The following is a 22,150-nucleotide window of genomic DNA, read 5'->3' on the forward strand; positions in this document are numbered from 1 at the left end:
ACGAGGGGTTTCAAACAACCAAGGGATGATGTAAAATGCTTCTTACTGATTAAATAGTCACTTATATGCAAGCAGGTAAGATCGCTAACTATATCAATGTACAAATCAAGTTTCCAGAAAACTAAAGAAGCACAAACTACAAATTGTCTCTGAGATCTTAAGATGTCACTCTAAACTTCCCAAATAACTAGGATACAGACTTAAGAACAAACATATCCTTCTATTCCCTCATTTTTTGTAATCCTAAGAAAATTAAGAGCTCTTGAAGTTCACTAATAAACAGTATATTCAAAACTCAAAAATGCCTAGAGTGTAATGAAACAAGCTGATTTCCTACTGCCTTAACAGTTCAGAAAAGTAAAGGAACATGAAGAATTACCAAAGGAAAGAACCAGAAAGAACTACTGAACAAGTGGCATTACCGTACCTCTGACTAGAGGAACAAGAGAGGCAGCCCTACTTTACCTACCTCCACAAAATGAGACATGCACACCTTAAACAATAAAAGGGGCAGGGATGCAGATAACATACAGCATATTAATATTAGAGGTGACACATGCCAGAAGACTTCCAGTGTTATAAATACATGCATGCTATCCAGAAGTAATAAATCTGGGTCTCAGATAATCTGTAGAGAACAGTTGGGGGGGCGGGGGGGGCAGAAATCACACAGCATTATAACTGATCAAGTGCATTTTATGAAAATCTTCCTTTTCGTCACTGGAAACGGGCCATTATTAGACCTTGAATACCAAGCTTGCAAAACTGCTTGTATACTGCAGTATGAGAATGGTTTTTTGATATTACTCAAATTCAATGAGAGAAAGCACATCTCCAACCAGAGAGAGCACAACCATGCGGACAACTGCGTACTGAGAGGCAAAGCGTGCAACTTTCAACAGCATTTTATATTTTAATTAAATAAACAGGTATTTATAGTGGTATTGCCAAGGTACAGAATATACAGAAAAAAAGTTGTATCACCAAAAGATTTAAGCAGAACAGAAAAGGCCTGCCTGACATGGAAGAGAAGCAAAACAAAAAAGAAGAAATCCACTTCTTACAGTAACACCAGATGCCCAAGGAAGAACAAAAGGGCCAAGAAAGTTACGAGAACTATAAGCAGGGCAAACTTAACCAATTCCACATGTACAGTAGGTCACCATCTGGAGATCTGTATTAATCTGGTAACCTCACTATTCCATCTTCTTGGATGCTGCACAGCAGCACTAGCAGAAGTTATTTTTGGAAATAAGGTGGGGGAGGGAAGATGATTAGGAAAGCTACAAGATATCCAAGAAGAAAAACACATGAGAACATTAAGAGAACGTACTAGCAAGAAATGCCGCCTTTTTTTTTTTTTTTTTTCCATGTTCAGCATTTATTAGTGCACAATCACTGTATGAGTTTATAAGCTTCATGAGAAGATCTATCTTCTGGAAGTGGCAAAAAAGAATGTCAGGATCCTCGTTTTAGTGGGTACTTTATAAATGGAGGGGCTGTATCAGTACTGCTAAGTCCCCTGGGAGAAGCACATGTTGCTAAGTTCATCCACATGACATATCAGTGCAGAAGTACATGAAAGTTTAGAATAAAAAGTGAGAAATGTGTATTCATGACCTTCAAACATTTCCTCTGATGCTCTCACAGTCAATGAGCAGAGCAAAGCAGTATCTGAGAATTCTCACCAATGCCACTACTAGGATCTTAAGTAAAATACAAACAACTTAAATGAATCCAACATTTTCAGAGAAGCCAACCTGTATACACACTACAGTATACCTACTAAAATACCCAGAAGTTCTAATTCTATAGGAGCATACATGTCTTTCAGAAGTAATACAACATATGTGCATGCATTTACACTTACATCTGATTTTTAGCCGCTTGTCTCTGAGCTTTCCGTTCTTTCCTTTTTTGATCTGGTGGCTTAGCAAAAACAATTTCAATGTTTTCTCCCTCTAAATCTTTGCCATTCATTTCTTCCATTGCCTGAAGGAATTAACCAGACTTTAAATATACTTCTAAGCATATCTCAAGTTATTAATTTTATTCTATCTTTTAGAGTATGCATTTTAAAATTTGTTATCCAGAGCTAAAATAACAACATAAAGTTGAAAAATTTTTTAAAATAATCATACAGCATAGTATCATGGGTTCCAGAGTTACGCATTTCCTCTTAACTTGGCTCTCAAACCCAGGACTGCATGTATCAGTTTAGAAATCTTCCACTCAAAACTGTAAATAGGCTTCAATCTTTGCAAGCTGTTTCAATTAATGAAGTGACGGAACTGTCCTCTGAAAGTACAGATTTTGCAATACAGGAATAAATTTCTTAATGTCAGCACACACGCAAACACTACTAAAGCTAGAAATCAGTATATGTTTTTATTCTTTTACTTGTAATAAATGTAACTTTCTCTTTAAGCCAGAAGCCAAAAATTAGAGTTTAACAGTCTCATTCTGACCACTAACCACCACCAAAAAAAACCCCCACCAAAAAAACCCACCAACACACACACACACTCACTCTCTCTCTCTCTCTCTCTCTCTTCCCCTGGGTCCCAGTAATTGCTACAAGTTAAATGCAAGCAGGGGAATCCTAAAGATTCTACCACTTTTAGGGACTCTACATAGCTAAGCCTTTCATATCCTATGAAAAGACTCTTTCCATCACCTTCCTAAGCATCTGCTTTAAGGCATCTGGATGAGTAAGAAAACCTGAATCCCCTTATATCCTGCATCCTCCCACAGAACATAAAAAATAGATACACTATAGGCAGGACAGGAATTATACTTTCCCTTCCTAACAACAGATGACAGGAGAAAAAAACACCAAGACCAGGCTAGCAATATCCAGGAATGACAATTACTCAATAGTCCAGCACCTCTCATCAAGAAGAAGAAGGTGCTTATTCCACACCATAAAAAGGAAGTCATTCCGTTCCTGGAAAATAAAAAGATTACCTAAGTTTTTATCACTTGCCCTAGAGAAATTGCTTTAGATTCTAACAATAGTTTGGTGAGAAGTCATTCAACTGCTGGCACTTCAGTTTCAAATCTTAACACATACGATTATCTTAGATACTCATCAGCAGAATTACTTAGGATAGGGGCATCTAAGATCCACTTTTCAAGCTAGCAACTTCATCTTCCTAGGAGACACCCAGAGAGGACAAAGTTATCAGTGACAATGTGTTACCCTTTCTCCAGAGAGCTTTTTCTCAAGTTAAAAGTAGTATACAGCTTCTAAACATTATGTTTAGTCATGACTTAGACACACACAGAGTTACAGTCCTCTTTACTTACCTTTACAGCACCATCCCGTTCATCAAAATGAATGAAAGCATAGTCTTTTAGCTTCTTCACTCGCTCTAGCTTTCCAAATTGACTGAAGGCCTTTTCTAGTATTTCCTCTGTTACAGTATTGGCAAGATTGCGTACAAACAAAACTTTTACCTAAAAAAAAAAAAAAAAAAAAATCCTTAGAAATATCCACTTCCAAAACTCAAAATGAAGTTTTTCAAGTCACAGCTATTGGCAATACTGAAAACATAGTTACATTTTTATGTACAGCATTTTACACACATATACATGAATATATTTTATATCACACAGCATGAGTTAGCTCCAAAATTCCCTGACCAATGGAAATATTAAATCTGTTTTCAAACATGATTATGTAAGTATTAGTACCCTGAAAGTCAAACCAGTTTGTGTCAAAAGAATCCTAGCAGCAGTAATTTTCAACTCAGAACACTTTCAAACTTTAAAAAAGCAACCAGGCTTGGTTACACACAAAACAATTAACTTATCAAAACATTTCATTGTTTAGACAGGTTTTTGCTCAGGTATTTGCAGAACACTCATCACTATAATATCTAGGTCAGAGGTGACAGGCCTGCAGCTCTCAAGCTGCTTAACTTGTAGCTCCCATGCTACAGCTACACCAAACACGTAGCATCAGGACTGTGCCTGACTGAGGAATGTTCGGTGACCTGAAGCCACAGCTAGAAGAGAGAATGCAGACAGAAGGGGATACTAAGGCTGACACTGCCAAGTCACTCTTGGACTTTCTCACAAGTCAAACTGCATCCTTCCCTTGATGAACAACCACCTCCAAATAAGTCTGAAAGTCTATTCCCTCCCCCAGCTCTCTGAAGCATGCAATATGGCTCTTAAGCTACTCAAAGACTGCTATGTGACTTACAAGATCAGAAAGGCTGGTTATCTTTCAACTATTGATATAGTAAAGTATATATACAAAAAAAAAGTATAAAGTATATATACACCCTGTAAAGTGCCTGACAGTGACTAAATCATCAATATAAAGTTTCATCAACCACCAACTGCTTATGATAAAAGAAAATACAGAGCAGTCTGACAAAGGCTTCAACTAGACTCTTATTTAATAGAGCAGACAACATACACCAGACACCAGGAATCACATATATTAGTGACCTGTTAGTATTCAAAGACTCATCCTTGTATCCACACTGAGGTTGCACTAAGTGACTGTACGTTAGCATGCTTACACGTCATCTGTGAGTTCTTGCAATTTACAAGTGTCTCTGACTTGCCGGGGAGTCTCTTCCATATGCTGCCACCACGCTCTGACAGCCCAGTCACCTCCTACTGCCAAAGGATGCCCGGTCTTATCTTCCTACAATGCAGCTGCACTTCAGCTGCAAAGACCTGCAACTTCTATTCACATCCCTTCTGCTACTAGTGGTTTCAAACTAGCTGATGACAAGAAGTGAATACTGTACATGGCAACAATGACTTCTTGCTCCTAACCCTGAAGGTCAACACAAATAACACAGGGTGTGAAGGGACCAAAGCAAGAGCAAGCATGCTTCAGTTTTTGAAGCAGAGCTCTGATCTCTACTCCCGCCACATAGCGGAATGCAATAAACCCAGACACCTTTTTTTATAAGAATTACTATGTAATTAAGTTACAAATAAACAGAACAGACTTCCATAAATCTTTGTCTCACTAACTAGCTAAACTAGGATGGGATGCAGAGTTTGGAAGAAGGGATACTACAGATCCTAAATCTGACTCAGTCTGTCAACTCTAGTCTTTGGCAATAGTTACTCTTGCTGATTCTCAGGAGATGAGTGTCATAACCAGTTCCACAGGGAAAGCTGCTTCTTATCCTGTGTTAAGCTTCTCCTACATGTCTTGATGGCAAAAGCAACCTTTATTTCTTGTAACCCAATGTAATAATCATTTTTAGTAAACTGTCCTAATTGCTATCTTAATCTTATTTCATGAAAACGAATTACAGGAAGTTTTGTGATGTAATCAATGTTTTTAAAAAACAGTAACTTTCAAACAAATGTCCCTTATACCTGCACTTTACAAAAGGACGAAAACTAGAATCGAATGAGGAACCCTAGGTAGCCTTCGCTAATATATGCACAATGACTGCATCAGTCATGATTAAAACCTCAAAAATCACCACTTTTTTGTTATAAGATACACTAACACAACATTTTTGAAGTAGTAAAAAGTAATTTGATTTTTTTTCTCCCGTGTACACAAATCCATTAATCTCTAACAGCTGACATTTTTTAACATCTTTGGTCACATTACAGGTTAAAAGCATAGCTGAACCAGTCAAAGAATATGTCAAAGCATAGGTTGGGAGAAGACGAGCCCATTTTTACTTCATTTAAGCTATCTAACAGGGAGTAAAAAAAAAAAAAAAAAAAAAAGGAAGTCCTCTTCATGAAGGCTCACAGATTATAACACCAAGGATCCATAAATTACACACCTAACAAGCAATATACCCAGCAGCAGCATTTTCTCATAAAGGCAGAACTCACTTTTAAAACTGTTTAAGATTAGACTACCCCCGTAACTCCTGGGATCTGCTCCTTTTCCTCCTCTTACCTATAGCAGAAACACTTCAGACTTCATTACCATGTTCTCCAAGGGTTACTAGCCCCGTCTCCTGTCCTGTAATCTACCAGGCAGCCACAGCATAAGACTTTATTTAGCTGCTTAACCTGCCACTCCAGAACATCCTCTGTAGCCTCAGTCATGCTACAGAAATCAAGTAAAACATTTAGAAATTTATCTGCACTACAGGTGTAAGAGGCATCAAACTAACACTGAGGAGAAGTGACGCTATCAACACAGCTACTGGAAGTCGGTAAAAAGTTTACTTCGGACCAGAAATCTATTACTTAATCAGTTATACCCTGATCTGTCAGCACAAGCACTTATCTCCCATAGCACATATGTCTAGCTTCAGAATCCAGCTTTCTACCTCATCACGCTCAAGGTACTTCATATTTAAGGTAGCAGCCCATTTAAATTTTTAGCATGCTTCCATACAATACTCTCCACAGCATTTAAGCAAAAGTCTGGAGGAAAAAGGCTCAAACAAACATTTCACTAATTTAAATTAGTAGCTGTCCACATATTGATGAAGTGACATGCTGCTTCTGAGAGGTATTTAGAACAATGCTGTTCACCTGGCTACAAAGGCAAATTTGTCTTCCTCATAGTTTACTATTACAGACTTGCTTTTCTAGCAGTCTTGACAAGAAAACCACCAATGAGATGATTATTCTGATAAAAACAACTTATTCCTCCTACTCATGGTGTTTCCTCCAGAGCCTTCTACCCCAGGAATGTTTAAGACAAGGGTCAATAGCTCTCCCCTTGCTCCCAACTGACAGTGCTCAGAAGCAATGTCAGCCAACCTACAGCTCGCATCTGGGAGATTATTGACTACAGTAGCAGCTCAGCTGCTCTTTCTCTTAGGAGAAAAACAGCAATAAACAACAGAAAGTACACCTAACACTTCCAGAAGTGCCAGATGTGGTCAGAGTTTCTCCAAACATACAGTAAGCGGGCAGGAAAGACTGGAGTAGAGACTCTGCTAGTTGCAAGAATAAACTAAGGGACGCAGCCAGCGAGAAAGGTCACACACCAATGCTTGTCTCAACTTCCGCCTTCAGACGCAAACTAGATGTTCTCTACCTTTTCAGTATTCTCATTCACAGGCTCACTTTGCCATATGTCTTCAACCCAAGCTCCATGTCCCATCTTCAGCATATGGCACTACAAGTATACAAGTCGATTTTCTCCATGTTTTCCAAAGTTTCCTCCCTTTTCATGTCCCATTTCAAATATAAAACAAGGCATTAACATACACAAAAAAACTGTATTAAATGGGGCAAACCACTACCAAGCTTTTATTTCTTTAGCCTTTCACTCCCCAGATCTGTAAACTTACTTAGGAAAGGTACCTGATTATGTCCCCTATCACTTCCTGCTCATCTCTTCAGTCATGTCAGCAGAAGTTCCTGATCATTTATTTTAACAGTTTGCTGGATTAGGTCTCTTCTCTTTTGAGCCAAGAAGCTGAACAGATAGGTAGGCTGCCATATTTAGGAAGTGCCATCTTCAACAAATTTTGCCTACAAGACTCTTCCCTGCTGCTGCTAGTCTATGATGCTGGGCAAGAAAAACAGAAGTCTGCAGACAGGGTAGTCCACAAGCTTCTGTAATACCTGTATTACAAAAGAGGCTTTTTCCCTAAAATGAGCCCCCACCCCAACCCTTTTCCCTTATGGCTCACCAAAGAGGAGATCCCAGTCAAGCTATCTTACTAGGTCCACCAAAGTAGGACTCCAGCAAGTGACGTGTCTCAGATGAGAGTAAAAGCACAGACAAAAAGCAAGCAAAGAGAAAGAGATAAGGATATGGGCTAGCTAGAAGGTTCTATTAAACAACTCGGCTACACAACATAACTGAAGAAGACAGGGTTGGGCATTATCTGATGGGGGAAAAACAAAAATCAGATAATTTGTTTCTGGCAAAGTATCACACACATACATAAAACAACTGCTACAATATACTTCAAAACAGTCCAGACTTCAGTTTCACTGAAATGTTCAAAATCGAAATTACTAGTTTTAGTATTTTAAGGAATTAACTCCCCCCAAATTAAAAATAAAGATACAGAGTTCCAAATATAAAACAATTGTCTAACTCCTTGGAAGTAACTGCTAAAGGCAACTTTGAAAATGCGTTTGTGCATCTTACTGACATGTTCCAATTCTGAAGTGATATACAAAGTTGCAGGGTTAAAAAGAATTAAGGGTTGTTCTGTGAGCGTATGTAGATTTCTGTCCCTCTAAATATTAAGCTACAAACCCATTTTAACTTTTGGAGTCATCACCACCACTTCCAAATAAGAAATTATGTGTATCAGCCCTACATGTCATTTTGGCAAGAATTATGTTCAACATTCAGCCCTGGGAGCACAAAGTAATATCTTTTAGATTCACATCAATTCTAGAGTGTATTCACATTTTTATCATCTCACCTACAACACCTCTGTCAAGAAGGCTGAAAGCTGTTATTTAACTTAGGCTAATGTCAGGGAGTACTTACTTTGGAACAAGGCACTTTAAACATATTATGGTTCCCCTATAGCTTTATTACCTTTGCCATGACTTCAGGATCTGGGTCTTCTATAGGGTCAGCCCATTCAACTGTAACAACATTTCCCCAGACTTTCACTTTGCCGCTCATTAACCTACGTCTGGCCTGAGCAGCAGTTTTGTGATCTTCATATTCAAGGAAACAAAAACCCCGGTTCTTTTTCTTGTCGTCAGGCTGATGATACAATATGACATCTGTAAGTCCCTCTGAAATTAAGCAAAATATGTACTTGTTATGGCTTCAATCCACAAATTTGTATTATAAAATAGGAACTATCTTTCTGGTAAGTATGCATCTGACAAGCGATTCCAAAAAAGCATGAACACACTAGACTTTTGAGACCACGTACACAATAAAGTTTCCTTACTTTCAAGACTGACATTTTCAAGACAGACATTAGACTATGCCAACTTAGGTTCCATTTTTATCAAGTGAAGAAAGCTTAGTAGCTCTGGAAGAGTACCTTCCCTCTAACTGAATGGAGAAGACGTAAGGGAAGTCAAAAGTTATGCTTTGTCGGTTCTCCTCTCAAACCCCTAAGATCAGCATGTGTTTTTTCCATGGATGTTGAAACAACAAGAGATCAAGCATGCATAATCTTAAGATATCTAAGAAGTTTCAGTGTTCCTCCAAGGAATCTGAGGTGTGTTGTTCAGTAACAGAGAAAGCCATCAGATGTTACCTTTACCAGTTTATACGCTGTTATCAAAGAGATCCTTATCAAATCAGTAAGAATTCTGAAGCACAGAACTATGTTCTCCAACCTGTTTCAGTTTTGCCTTGAAAAGTTTTAAAACACCCATTAGTATTGAAGTAATTAAACCATCTATTTCTTTTGAATGGCTTTTTAAAACATTACACACTTATTCTCTGGGTAAAACTTGGAACCACACATCTAGTCTAATCACAACTATTTCAGTCCCCAGCACAACAGCTTAAAAGAAGAAAAAAAAAAAAAACCAAACACAAAACACCTAGAAGTCAGGACAAATGCTAAGTGGTCTTCATTTGGATTCATCATCATGCAACCATAAGCCAAAAGATGGTGAAGAGAGTTCATCACTGATCATGTCTGACATCTTTCCAGCTCTACGAAGCATAGTTATTGACTCACCTGTTACTTTGCTAAATTCTTCGACAATTTGCTCCTTGGTTTTACTCTTAGGAATAGAACCAACAAAAAGCCTATTATTGGCAACAGAGATGCATACACCAATGTGTTTTCCAGAACGAATTTCATGGTTGTTGTACTGAAAGAAAAATAATTGGCCAATCATCAATTACAGATAATTTTCACTCCCCTCCAACAGCAGCATATCAAGTATTTTACTTTTGCAAACACAGCACTGAGCAATATATTAAATTTGGAGCTTAACACATTCTTACAATGCACATTCAACTGTTCTGAAGTATACCCATGTTCTCTAAGATAGCTCCACAACTTCAGCCAACAATCATTCTTCCCTTCTTGTTCAAGTCTCTTTCTTAATACATGTTTCTTTAGAGACTTTTTTGTGTGGAACCATGAAATGTACATCTTATGTCCAAAAGTCATCAAGGTCAAGGCTTCTCCCTTCACAACAGTGCAGAAAAAAAAATGAAAGTTCCTCTATAGACTGCATCTATGAATTCTTAATTTGTGTATAATACAAAACAGGAGTTACAATTAAAGTCAGATTCCCTTCTGAAGTTTTACAGTTAGGAAAAGAGAGCAAGCTGTGATCAGGTCTTCTCCACAAAATGTGCAAGAGCAATTGGCAAATACTTTCCAAAGCACATAGATTACACATGTAAAGATAGTAAACAGCAAGAACAACTTTCTACTGACTTGAAATCCTAAAACTTCTGTTCAAATGCTTCTCCCATAACAGATTGTTTAGAAGACACCCTGAACAAGTCGGCAGTTTAAGGAAAAAAAAAAAAGTATTACTGTAGACATCTGTTGACAAAAAATGCCTTTCACTGAGATGCAGACACAGGCATGCATCATCCAAATAAGCAGAAGGGAGGTCAACTGGTGGTACATCAACCCCTTTCCAACTGGAAGCCCTGCAACAGACAGTTCTTTAGCTAGGAAATGTATTTTGTGGTCAACATCTTATTGACAAGTAGCAGGATAGCTTTTTAAAATTTAATCTAGCTATTTATTCTATGAGTTATTTTGTGTTTAGTAGTAAACCTTCCAGCATAAGCAAGTTCTCCCACACCCCTTTTTACCTTGTGAACTAAAATCAGAGTGAAGATGTTTATTTTTTTTAATTTGTATTTATCTTGTGCAAACAAAAACTACATCACTGAAAATTTTTAGAGCTAGGTAACTGCAACAGAAGTGAGCTAAAAGGAGAACTGTACATGTGAAAAGGATCGCGAGTGGCATCTTCCCAATTATGTCTCAAAACATATTAGGACACAGTAAAAGACTTCTCTCTCCATATCTGTTGCCCACGTGACAGGAATAGTTGATTTTAAAGTAGGAAACAGCTGCATAGGAAGACTATATATGTTATTATGATCACTAATAAACAGATTTATACACATTAATGAAGAGCTAAGAATACAGTAGCTCAAAGAAAATCCTTTAAAGAAACACCTTTAAAGCAGCTGGTAGTTTATTAGTCTGGAAACAAGACACAAACTAATTCTTCATTAACTGAAGTGCACATTAGGAAACATCTCTTTATATTAGGAAGCATTTTTTTTACAGAGAGGGTGGTCAAACACTGAAACAGGCTTCCTAGAGAGGTGGTCAATGCCCCAAGCCTGTCAGTGTTTAAAAGAGCCATTTGGACAATGCCGTTAATAATAACACTTTAACTTTTGGTCAGCCCTGAAGTGGTGAGACAGCTGGACTAGAGGATCGTTGTAGGTCCCTTCCAACTGACATATTCTATTCTGTATGGATAATAGAAGATATTATCCAACTGTTCCTGTTAAAGTCTAAAACCAAAGTTTGGCTACACATTTAATCCAAAAAGAGCCTCGCATACAACTCATGGCAACCAAGTAATATTTCATAACTTAAAAAAAATTAAAACATTATACCATATTGCAATTCCACATTGACGGTAGTTTCTAGCAGCTTTTTCATACTACAATACATTAACTATTACTTTTCATTTTATGTTTCTCTTAACACAAGAGAAAATTCTTGAATAGAAAGTTAGTGGCTTTTAGGTAAATAGTTTGCATACCATCTGTAAACTTAGATTAGACATGAACAGGCCCAAATCATGATCTGGGTAAAGTGCCAAAACAGTCAGGCTACCAAATTAGCTATGTCAGCATACTGCTTCCCCCTCCTGTCACTGCTGAATCAATGCCCGAAGTTAGTAACAGAGGTATTACTACCCTCTAGACATTATAACATAGATTTTTTTTTTTGCCAAGTTCTGTAGGAACCTACTCACAAAGAGGCTGAAGTATGCATAAGGTCTGTCTTGTCATTTTATCCACTTAAAACTTTCACCAGCAATTTTAGTTTATTTACAGCATCAAATAGTAAGCTGTACTGCTACGCATAGCTGGCAAAATGCTTAAGGGGCATATTTGCATAACTCACCTGTACCGGCACTTTGATCAAGTTTACACTTGCTCTAGTCAAAAATACACTGTAAGCTACTATAGTTTTCAGCATGCTTTCCTACAAGCTTCACCTCACAAGTATTTACCCTGTACGTGTCTATGGTAACCTTAATCACTCAGAAATCTTTGGAAAAACTGAAATCTAACAATTTCATATGAACAGGTGTGGAAAAGAACACAACTGGAGTTGTAATTCTTAAACAGTATAAAACAGAAGGTAAACACAAACATGTTAACAGTGAAAAAAATGCCTGAGGTTAAAAAAAAAAAAATATCAGACTTCTGATAGTGATTGTGTGAACATTCGACATGTCACTTCTATTTAACCAGCGAAGATCAACCATGCTGGATTAAGTACTGGACATAAAATTAACTACTGTTCATATCTAAGTCTGCTCAATATCAGGCCATAGCATCACTCCATTTTTGTCTCAAGCACAGCCGCAGAGGTATTTCAAACAGAATTTAGGGATTTCTTCCCTTTCTTAAGTGGCTTAAAAATGCATATGCATAAACAAAATCAAGGCTTGAACCTTTAAACCACAAGATTTCTTCTTGTTAATGAACAGGGTAAGTCAACATTAAGTTTATCGAAAAACTTTAGTTAAGTTTTACATTAAGTTGTTACAGCAACAGTGGATGATACAATATCCACACAAATACAAATTATGTGCAAAATATGTTACACCAACTGCAAGAGCCTGAAGACAGGTCAGTTTATTCTCTGCTGCAGTTTGGGTACTGACAAAACCTCATAGCTGTCTCTTATTACTCAGAAGCCTACAAGCGACACAGAGATTTTTATTCTCATTTTTGCTGTACTTCACAGACTCCTAAATGGAAGACAAAGAAGCCTCTGGGAAGAAGATGGGAAATAACAGAATCACCCCTATCCCAGGGAGTCCAGAGAGCTGGGAAGTAAGTTGTACACGTATCAGAAGATTACAGGTAGTACCAGAAAGAGCACCACCTGTTAAAATACTAGGATGGTAAAATGTCTAGGACCAAGGGTTCAGCATGTCTAGTAAGTTTTTCAACAGCCTCTCCCATGCACATGTAACTAATACAAGTGATAGACCCATGATTTTCAACTGAGCTCTACAGCCATATTTTGCTAGTAGCCCTGCAAATCACTCTTGGACAACTTGGGAAACTCATAATACACCAAATTAGTCAGACAACTATGGTTGGAACCATTCAAAAGCTGAAAAATGCCACAGAATCCAATTTAAAACTAATCCTGCCCTCAAAGAAGTTAGCATGAAGACTGAAAAACTGCCCCAATTGCAAGACTTTTCAACTATTACACTCAGTGGCTATTTAACTGAAAAACAGAACACAATACTTTTTTTCCCTTGCATATCAAAGATCAGCTATAAAGGGACACTGAGTACCTCCTTCCCTTGTATCATTTAGTGGAAGACTGAGGCTAGGATTTGATGTTACTTTTATAGAAACACAACCTGAATGACTTTTCAGAGTGTGCTGCCTTTAAGGAAGATCCAGCTAAGTGAAGAAAAATTCCTTTCTGTTCATTTACTAGGTAGGTGCCTCTGATAACGCATTTGATTTGATTCACTGTTTTGCTAAGTCATGTGCGTAACTCTTAAGAGTTCACACACAATATAAATAGCTAGGTTGACAATGAAAGTACAAAGAGGTATACGCACTTATCCTCGACATATTTGGATTGCATACAGAACACCAACCATTCTTATTTAAAAAGCTAAACAACATATACCAGATATTTTTGTAGTTCTCACTTTTGTAGACATTTCTGTACTTTTTCAAAACATTCCCATCTGTAGCTTAATTTGTCTCTACCAACTGACTTACATTATTAATATGTCAGTAGGGTACCTTAACAGTTTAAGATGTACCTTATTACAAAAGAAGAGAGCTTAACCCTATTCATACAGTATCAGTACACCTCAGAATCAGTACAGCTAGCGCTCTCGAGGGTCATACCACACACTGATCTTGGCCATATCAATGTAGTAGTAACTAGCTCAAAAACTTCAAATTCAACTTAACTTGGAAAACAAAGGAGCAGCACAAAGATCAGGGCTGCATTTCCTTCCCTCCTCTTTTTAGTGATGGATACCTTCATGCATAAAACCTGGAAAGCTTATTAAGAGTAACCTACTCCTTTTATCAAACTATTTCACACTTCTGCGTAAAACAGAAGAAATTTTTTAACCTGACAGGATTATGACTTTCTCCAGGCAGCTGCAGCAAACAGAATAGACCTTAACACTCAACGGTGATTATCTCCCATCCGAAGTATCTTATGAAATTCTGTGACTTTAGAGGCATTTTTCCAGCACGGGGCCCTCTGCTGGTGCACCAGCAAAGCAGGAATCCCAGACAACCTGACCAACACTTTCCCTGTACCACAGCAACCCAAACACCACTTCTCTCCAAAACTCAGCCAGACCAGACACCTCAGAAATAACTATCACCAATACAACTTTTGTTAATAATAAAGGCCTACCTAACCGGACCAAACAGAAGCCCATCAGCTTTTTTTTTTTTCCTCCCCTGTCCCTAATACAGCCAGTAAAAATTTATATACAATGTGGAAATATTTAAAAACACCTAGTGGACATTTATGAAGTGATCTAACAATGACAGTTTAATCTTTAGCATCAGGATCAGGACAACTGCTAATAAGCCAGAGAGTATTCTTAAAAAAAATAATCCAAGTAAGAAAACTTACCAATTTAACAGCTTCCTGAGCTGCCTCTTTAGTACAAAAAGTGACAAAAGCATATCCTCTATTTAGACCAGTTAGTGGATCCATCATTAAGCGGAGATCCCATATAGGGCCAGCTTTCTCAAATAATGGAACAAGTTCATCTTCAAACAAGTCTCTTGGAATCTTGCCCACAAATATCTACAACAGACACACGGAGTGTTTTTTATAAAAAAAGACTTTTCAATGAATAAGAATACATCAACATAAACATCTCCTCCTTACCTCTGTACCAACAGAAGGTTGTTGTCCTGAATATACAGACTCTGGAGGAGGTCCACCATACTTTCTCTGTCCAGTAGTCACATCAAGAGTGTAGCCGGTTCTCTCCAAGAGTGCCTTCAAGTAAGAAACTTAAAATTTTAAAATCATATACAAATTGAGCTAGTTTAGATGCACTTCATTCACAAAGAGACATGCTTATAATTCCTCTTAAACTGCACTGCTTTGAAACTCCCACTGGCAAACAAGCCTACTGCTACTACTTCAACAAGAAACTTGCCGAACAACTATCAGAACTATCAGATAAAGAAACACTGCTAGAAAATTAGAGATTCATATAGTTTTCCCAATTCCTTCATTTTCATACAAAAAAAAAAAAAAAGCCAAGTAATAGAACAGCGAGTTTCCCTTTAATTAAAAAGATCTTAGTCTGAGCCACTTCTTGTTTTGGCATGTCCAATCTTGAAAACATTTATGCACAGGAGTTCCCTTCACTTAATGAGATTACTCATAAGTGTGAAGTTAAAGAACACATGTTTAAGTGCTTACACCCCTGGAACACTGTACGGACTGCTTCAGGTATCCAGACACTAAAGTGGTAGTACTACTTCCTCTCTCCTATCCTCTCGCCCCTCCTCAAATTCCTTGTGGGCACATACAGCATCCCAGCACAACCGATCCTCGCTAGAATCACTGCATACAGTTACAGATACACTACCAATTTAAAACGTTAAGAGGAAATTCAGCACACAAATATATGAGAAATTCCTCTGAAATTAGTCTTTCTTAATAATTTCGTACGAAGACAAATCAACTCTACGCACAAAGAAACAGCACATTAAACAAGCCTAATTATAACCAAGAGTTAGTAATTTCACAACTGGAAAATTGCAAAGTTATTTTAAATGCTATAGCCATCAGCAGTAAAAGCTATGCTACTTCAAGTTAGTTAACAAAGTCCTCCTATTATTGTTGTCGTTTTATATGGTAGTGACAACAACTGTATCACTTTTTTTGAAATTATAATTAAGGGCATCCCAGCCTCAAAGTCAGGAGAAAAAGGATTTCTTAGTTTCACAAGCTACATAGTTATTTTATAACATAGTTATTAATACATAACACATTCATTTTGCACTTTACACATAAAAAGTTAAACATGAAAGATTCTCTCACTTTTTAAGACATCAACTAAGCATGCTTAGGTGGTTTTCCTTTCCTTAGGCCTTGGTAAAGTTACTAATCACAGAATTTTAAAATAAACCACAGTGTGCCTAACTCTTGAGACAGAACTCTATTGCTAGCAGAAGACTTGGTCCAAGAAATAAGGTGTCCATTACTAAGACAGTTTGGGATACAGTTTATGAGAATACTGATTATGTCATAAGAAGTAGGCTAAATCCTAAATCCATTACAATCTGGTTTTTCAGACACATATGGTATCTCCTCCCTGTGGTGGAGTTGCTTTAAACCTGAACTGAAGGAAAAAAAAAAACACACACAAAAAACAGAAGAGTAACCAATAAACAACCACCAGTAGCTGAAGTTATGCATTCTCAACTCCAAGATCCATGCTGACAAGTTTCTGAAAACTTTTAACTGTGAAATAATTTAACTGCCTTAACTAGACATAATGCAAACTGTCAAGTTTTCTTCACTTATATACAGTTACAGTAATTAACAGTATATTAACTTTCCTCATGAAAATGAAAAAGTGTAAGACAAAAATGCAAGTGCCAGCTTTCAAGAATGACAAATCATCTAAAATAGCCTTTTTAAGAAAAGCACAGTTCCAAAAGAATCAAGGTCTCTGTCCTGACAGCTCTGAAAAACCACAGACAGACTGGTATCTTCTATCTTTTAGTCACATACCTTAATTTTTGCCTCATCTGGTCCTTTGCTAGAATCTGCCACCTTGGTCCCCTGTTTTTCCCTCTGCCTGTACGTCTTCATGACTCCACATAAAAAGGCACTTTTGTTCTGCAAAAGACACATTAACCTGCAGTTCTGAAAACATGACAAGCCAGAATCTAATTTTACCTTGAACTAACACGGTGCTCGTTTTAGGTATCATATATGGATCACTGAAGAGGCTTAAGCAAACCTCTTGTCAGTCAACTAGCAGTTTATCCTTCAACAATTATATTTTAAATTGCTTAACATTACCTGAACATGTGAGAGATCACTGTCTTTAAACTGCTGAAGCACTGCCAATGCACCTTCTTCATTAAATTCCTTTAAAGCTTCAATAGCTCTTTCATCTAGATCACTATGTGCAACTAGCCCTAAAGAAAAAAAAAAATTACTGATTATATTTGGGCAGTAATCTTTGTTTAACCACATTTAAAAGATCTAACATGTTCCAGTGACCTCTAAATCAATCGCTGATTAACGTAAGTTACTATACCTGAGAAATCACTTAGTTCTCCTAAAGGTAAACATTGAAGTGTATTCAACCTTTTATTAATCAAAAAAGTGTCAAAAAAAGTTAAGATTCAGAGTAACAGTTACTGCATTTATGTATTTGTTTGACTTCTGTGAAACCCAGATGTTACACGGGCCAAGTTTATTTTCAATATCCTGAAGCTGAATTCAGAAGGATCTATCAAAACCTGACTTACGCTTGCCTAGCAATGGTACCTTAGTACATTTTGAGAAGACTATAAAGACAAGTAAACTGCAGCGCTAAAAGCGACCACCACAATCCAAAAAACAAGCTTAAAAAATGCTAGCTATTACCATGTCTGAGAGAACCAATACAATAAATAACCTTTGCACCCATGAACCCAAATACTATGTCACGAAGTATCATTTAGATGAAGAGATGAACACCAAGGCTTCAGTTACTTGCATTTACCTACAACTACTGTAAAAGATGCACAAAGACCACTTCACCTACTCCTCATAAAACTCATCTGTTGCCTATTCCAGCTGTTGCTATGGTCACCTGCATACTTCTCCTTTCCACCCCAAGTGGCATGGCCCAAGACTTTTGTCTGAAAAATACTACGACAAATTAAAGCACTGAATGGAAAACATCCATAGATTTTGGTAAGACTGCAGTTCCCATACTTTTGGAAACCACAAAAAGTTGCTATTTTAGCCCAAAGACAGCAGAATCCAATAAAATATTGTAAGTGTGGTTTTGCAAGTTTTACATCTTACCTGCAACGTAAATTTCATCTAGTTTTTCAGCAACTTTCTGTGGTAAACCAGCATCAAGCAATGTCTGGAAATGCTCAGAATGGGTAACTGCAGCAGAAGTATCCATGGGCTCTTCAGTACCATTCCCATTAACATGTTCAGTAGCCATGTTTCCAGATATCTGTTCAAATGCAATAAGCATCATAATTAAGCTAAAAATATCTTCAAGTAGAACAATTCAAGTGACAATACATGCAACAGACTGCCTTATTTTTGCGAGGAAAAAAAAAAAAATCGCAGACCACTTCCCTGTTACTTTCTGACTTTGGAAGACGCACAAAATTCCTCAAAAGAAGCACTAACACAAAGGAAAGCCCTAACACCACTGCCTAGCGGGGGTGGGGTAGCTTTCACTGCAGGTTTTACACAACCCAGCCAGACACTCTGACTCACCTCCCTCTCTCCGTCTCTCTAACACACTCCCTGAGAGGCTCTGAACAAGTTAGAAATGGAGCAAGAAGCCAATGGCGGGGGTGGGAGGAAGAGCAAACCTGCCACATGCAGCCGCCGCTACCGCGATACCGTCACTGACACCCGCTGCTGCCTCCACCTCCCGTCGCAAACTCGCAGCCCCCCGGAGCGAGCCGCCTCTCCAGGCCTCAGGCGCGGCCGGGATCCCTTCCCGCCTCCACTCCGGTGTCGGCCGGGCAAGCGAGAGGAACAAAGCGCTCTTCCCAGTCCGCACCCACCCACGGTGGCGGCGGCAGCGGCAGCCGCCATGAGCCCGATGGAAACACGTGCTCTGCGCGTTCAGATGTCCTACAACTTCCTCCAGTGACCGACTTCCCCCCCCTCCCCGCCACACTCCCGCAGGAGGAGCGGCTCCCCCCCACCCCAAGCCCCAGCCATTCCCCACCTCTCCCCCTATTCCCCCTGGAGAGCGGTTGCAACACCCCGGGCCCGATTTCACCACCCGGCCGGGAGCTCGCGGCGCCTCCCGGCCCCGCCGCCGCCACCCCCCCCCCAGCCACACTTCTCCCCGAAACAATGCAGGGGCCCGCCGCCAGCCCTGTCTCCCAGCCGGGAAACGCCGCTGCCCGCCGCCCACCGCCTCACGACGTGACCGGGGGCACGCGAGACCCGAGCCGCCCCCCTCCCCACGCACACGCCGGGCATCGAGGTCGCGGCTCGCCCCGCTGCGGAGCGGCTCCCCCCCGGCCCGGCCCGGCCCGGCCCGGCCCCTCACGGGCAATGAATGGAGCGGCGGAGCCGGCAGGACAATGAGGCGAGAGCCACGCGCCCCGCGCGGGGACGGCCCGGGTCCCCCCGGCCGCCGCCGCCTCCCCCGCGCCGGCCAGCTGCCGGGCCTAGTGCGCGGGCACCGGCCCAGCCCGGCCGCCCCCCGCCCGACAGCAGCGGCCACGAAGGCAGCCAGCTCCTCCACCCATCACGCAGCGCCTGGCAGCCGGGCCCCGGCCCGACAGCGCTGCAGGGCCCCAGCGTGCGCCTCCCGCCCCGCCCGCCGGCACCCCTCCGCCGCCTCAACCCCCTCTACCGCCCGGCCCCGGCCCTGCCCCGGCCCGCTCCCACCCCGCTCCGCAGGCGGCTCCCGCCGCCGCTCCGAGCCGCGCCGAGCCCGAGCCCGCCGGCCTGCCCGCCGGCGCCCAGCGCCTGACCTGTCGCTGCGGGGGTGAAACGCCGTGCGAAGGGGCTCGGGGCGCGGCTAGCGGCTCGGCGTGCTGAGGAGCTGCCCCCCTTCTCCGCTCCCTCGGTGTGTCCGGACAGTGTGCTGGAGCTGGCGTAAAATGGCGGCCGCTCGAGCGCTCACGCCGCTGCTGGCACCAACCCCAGCCCCTTCCACTCGGCTCGGGGGGGGTGGGGGGGGCGGGGGGGGGAGAGGAGGAGGCGCCGCGCGCGCTGGCGCAGCCCCAAACCCGGGGTCTCCCAGGCAGCTCCGCAAGGGTTATCGCCTCGCCCCGCCCGCCGGGCTGCTCGCGCGCGCGCGCCCGCCCCGCCCTCGCGCGCGCGCGCGCCGTCTCCTGCCCTCCCCTCCGTCCCCCACGCGCTCTGCGTTCCATGCGGAGCGGCGCGCGCCGCCCGCTCCCTCCCGCCCGGGGCGGAGCGTCAGCAGGCAGGGGCGCGCCGCGCTCGCGCACACGCAGGCCGCGCGCTGCCGAGAGGGGAGGAGGCGGCGGCGGCGGCGGCGGGACGGTCCCCGCGGGGGGACGGCGCGTTGCGGGGCGCGCCCGGCCTCCCCGGCCCCTTCCGCGCCGCCCGTGCACCTGTGCGGGCGCCACGCGAAAAACGGCGCCGGCGGAGCGGCTGGCCGGGCCGGCCGGGGATTGGGCGAGCGGCCGTTCCCACGGCGCGCAGGTGGCACAAAGGGGACCGCCGCGGCCGGAGGCGGGGAGTCCCGGCCCGCGGCGGGGCGGGGTGGGGGAGGACGGGACGGAGGAGACAAAGCCACGCAGACAAAGGGAGGGGAGAGCGGCGCTTTGTGTGGCTGCCGGCCAGCCGAGAGCCCGGCAGCGCTCCGCTCCCGCCGCAGCCGCGCTCGGCGTTCGCGCTTTGGAGACGGGAGGCGCCTCACCCCCTTCGCTGAGGGGCGCCCGGGGCTCCCCCCCTCCGACGGGCTCTCCCCACCGGCCGCCGCCCGCCCCGCCCCGCCGTAACCGTCGCGCGGAGGGAGCGTTTTTCCAAGGGGAACGGGAGTTTTCCCTGGGCGGCTGCGCGGGGCGGTGAAGCCGGCAAAGCGACGGCGGTGTTAAACGGCCGCGGGCGGTGGTCGGCGGGGTAGGGAGGAGCGGGCAGGAGCCGGGGCCCGGGTGTCGGGCAGCTCAACCCAAATTCCACAGCGTGCCCGGAGACAGGAGGCCTTTGCCCCGCAGCCGCCCCCCAGGCGTCCGTTCGTTCGCGGTTTAACTTTCTCGCGCTGGCCCCAGCGGAAGGTGGGTGAAACCACAGAACGTCGTCAGATGCAGGTCCCTTGCTGGGGATCCTGGCTGCACGCTTCTGCATTCCGGTTCCTAACGCGTCTCACTTGCACACCCCACACGAGAAACCTGGAAACCAACCCACTGAGCTTTGCCAGACCTGTAACTCCAGATAAAGGCAGTGAAACGACGGCAGGAAGGCACAGACGGTATTACTCACTTCCTCAAAGGCAGCTCAGCGACAAGCGGACCAGCTACTGCTGCCCCTTAGCCCAGGCAAACACCTTCAGTCCATCTCCAATTCTTTAAAAATACTTAAACCTGCTCAGCGGAGCAAGCATAGACAACTACAGGGTTAGTTCACTGTTAACAAATACTCACATGCTGGTGTTTATGTGAAGCATACAACTGGTATTCAGTGAGACAACAAAAATCTCTTCCAATTACTTAATGCAGTAAGAAAGACTTTGTTAAAAACTGAACCATTCCACAGGTTAGCCTGAAATGGCAACAAATACAGTGCAGCTGCATGCTATCAAATATTCCAGCTAATCTATAATTTGAAAGTGTCATTAAAAATCAGTTTTACTCAAACTTTTCCTCCACCTTTAAAAATTTTTTAAAACAACTTTCTGAAAACATAATTCCAGTAAAAGAAAAGCTATCTTTAAAGTGTTGTGTGGTATTTTTAATCATAACCTTTATAAAAATGTGAATATTTTGCACCCTTCTATAACTTTCTCCAAAAATACAGCGATCAGCTGGGCGATGAGAATATCCTTAAAAACAAATCTGGAGATCATTTTTCAGTGCAGTATTTTCAACAAAACATGTTATTTGCAGATGTTTACAGAAGGTGTTTCAGTGAGGTGTTTACAATACAGATGTGAGCCAGAGTAATACCTAAATTTCATAAATGGATTTGTTCTCTGGAACTAATGAAAACAGTGAAAAATGCTTCATTAAAATTCTCAGTGGATCTGACTAACTACAGGTGGCAAACTTCTGAGAAAGTAATTCCCACTTTCAGGCCCATTTTTAGAGAGAAAA

At 42.0% G+C, this 22,150-nt stretch overlaps 1 protein-coding gene across 17 annotated transcripts in view; it reads right to left on the reverse strand.

The window, feature by feature from the left end:
• Window positions 1-20,024, reverse strand: part of SYNCRIP (synaptotagmin binding cytoplasmic RNA interacting protein) — a 39,794-nt gene extending 19,770 nt beyond the window's left edge. For 16 of the 17 annotated variants that reach the window (XR_012628073.1, XR_012628071.1, XR_012628072.1 and 13 more), the window contains exons 1-10: window positions 19,844-19,977; window positions 18,189-18,348; window positions 17,190-17,308; window positions 16,896-17,003; window positions 15,030-15,143; window positions 14,769-14,945; window positions 9,582-9,717; window positions 8,468-8,673; window positions 3,310-3,459; window positions 1,871-1,992 (exon numbers count right to left, since the gene is read on the reverse strand). Coding sequence is in view for 5 of the 17 variants with exons in the window: in XM_074862012.1 (XP_074718113.1) it covers window positions 1,871-1,992; window positions 3,310-3,459; window positions 8,468-8,673; window positions 9,582-9,717; window positions 14,769-14,945; window positions 15,030-15,143; window positions 16,896-17,003; window positions 17,190-17,308; window positions 18,189-18,336 (1,280 nt within the window). In the remaining 12 variants the exon portion in view is untranslated. Of the gene's footprint in view, window positions 1-1,870; window positions 1,993-3,309; window positions 3,460-8,467; window positions 8,674-9,581; window positions 9,718-14,768; window positions 14,946-15,029; window positions 15,144-16,895; window positions 17,004-17,189; window positions 17,309-18,188; window positions 18,349-19,843 lie in introns of all 17 variants that reach the window. The other variant, XM_074862013.1, reaches the window with a different exon arrangement.
• Between the last annotated feature and the right edge of the window lie 2,126 nt (window positions 20,025-22,150).

This window comes from Strix uralensis, chromosome 3 (assembly GCF_047716275.1).
Source record: "Strix uralensis isolate ZFMK-TIS-50842 chromosome 3, bStrUra1, whole genome shotgun sequence".
In the NCBI taxonomy this organism is placed as follows: Eukaryota; Metazoa; Chordata; class Aves; order Strigiformes; family Strigidae; genus Strix; species Strix uralensis.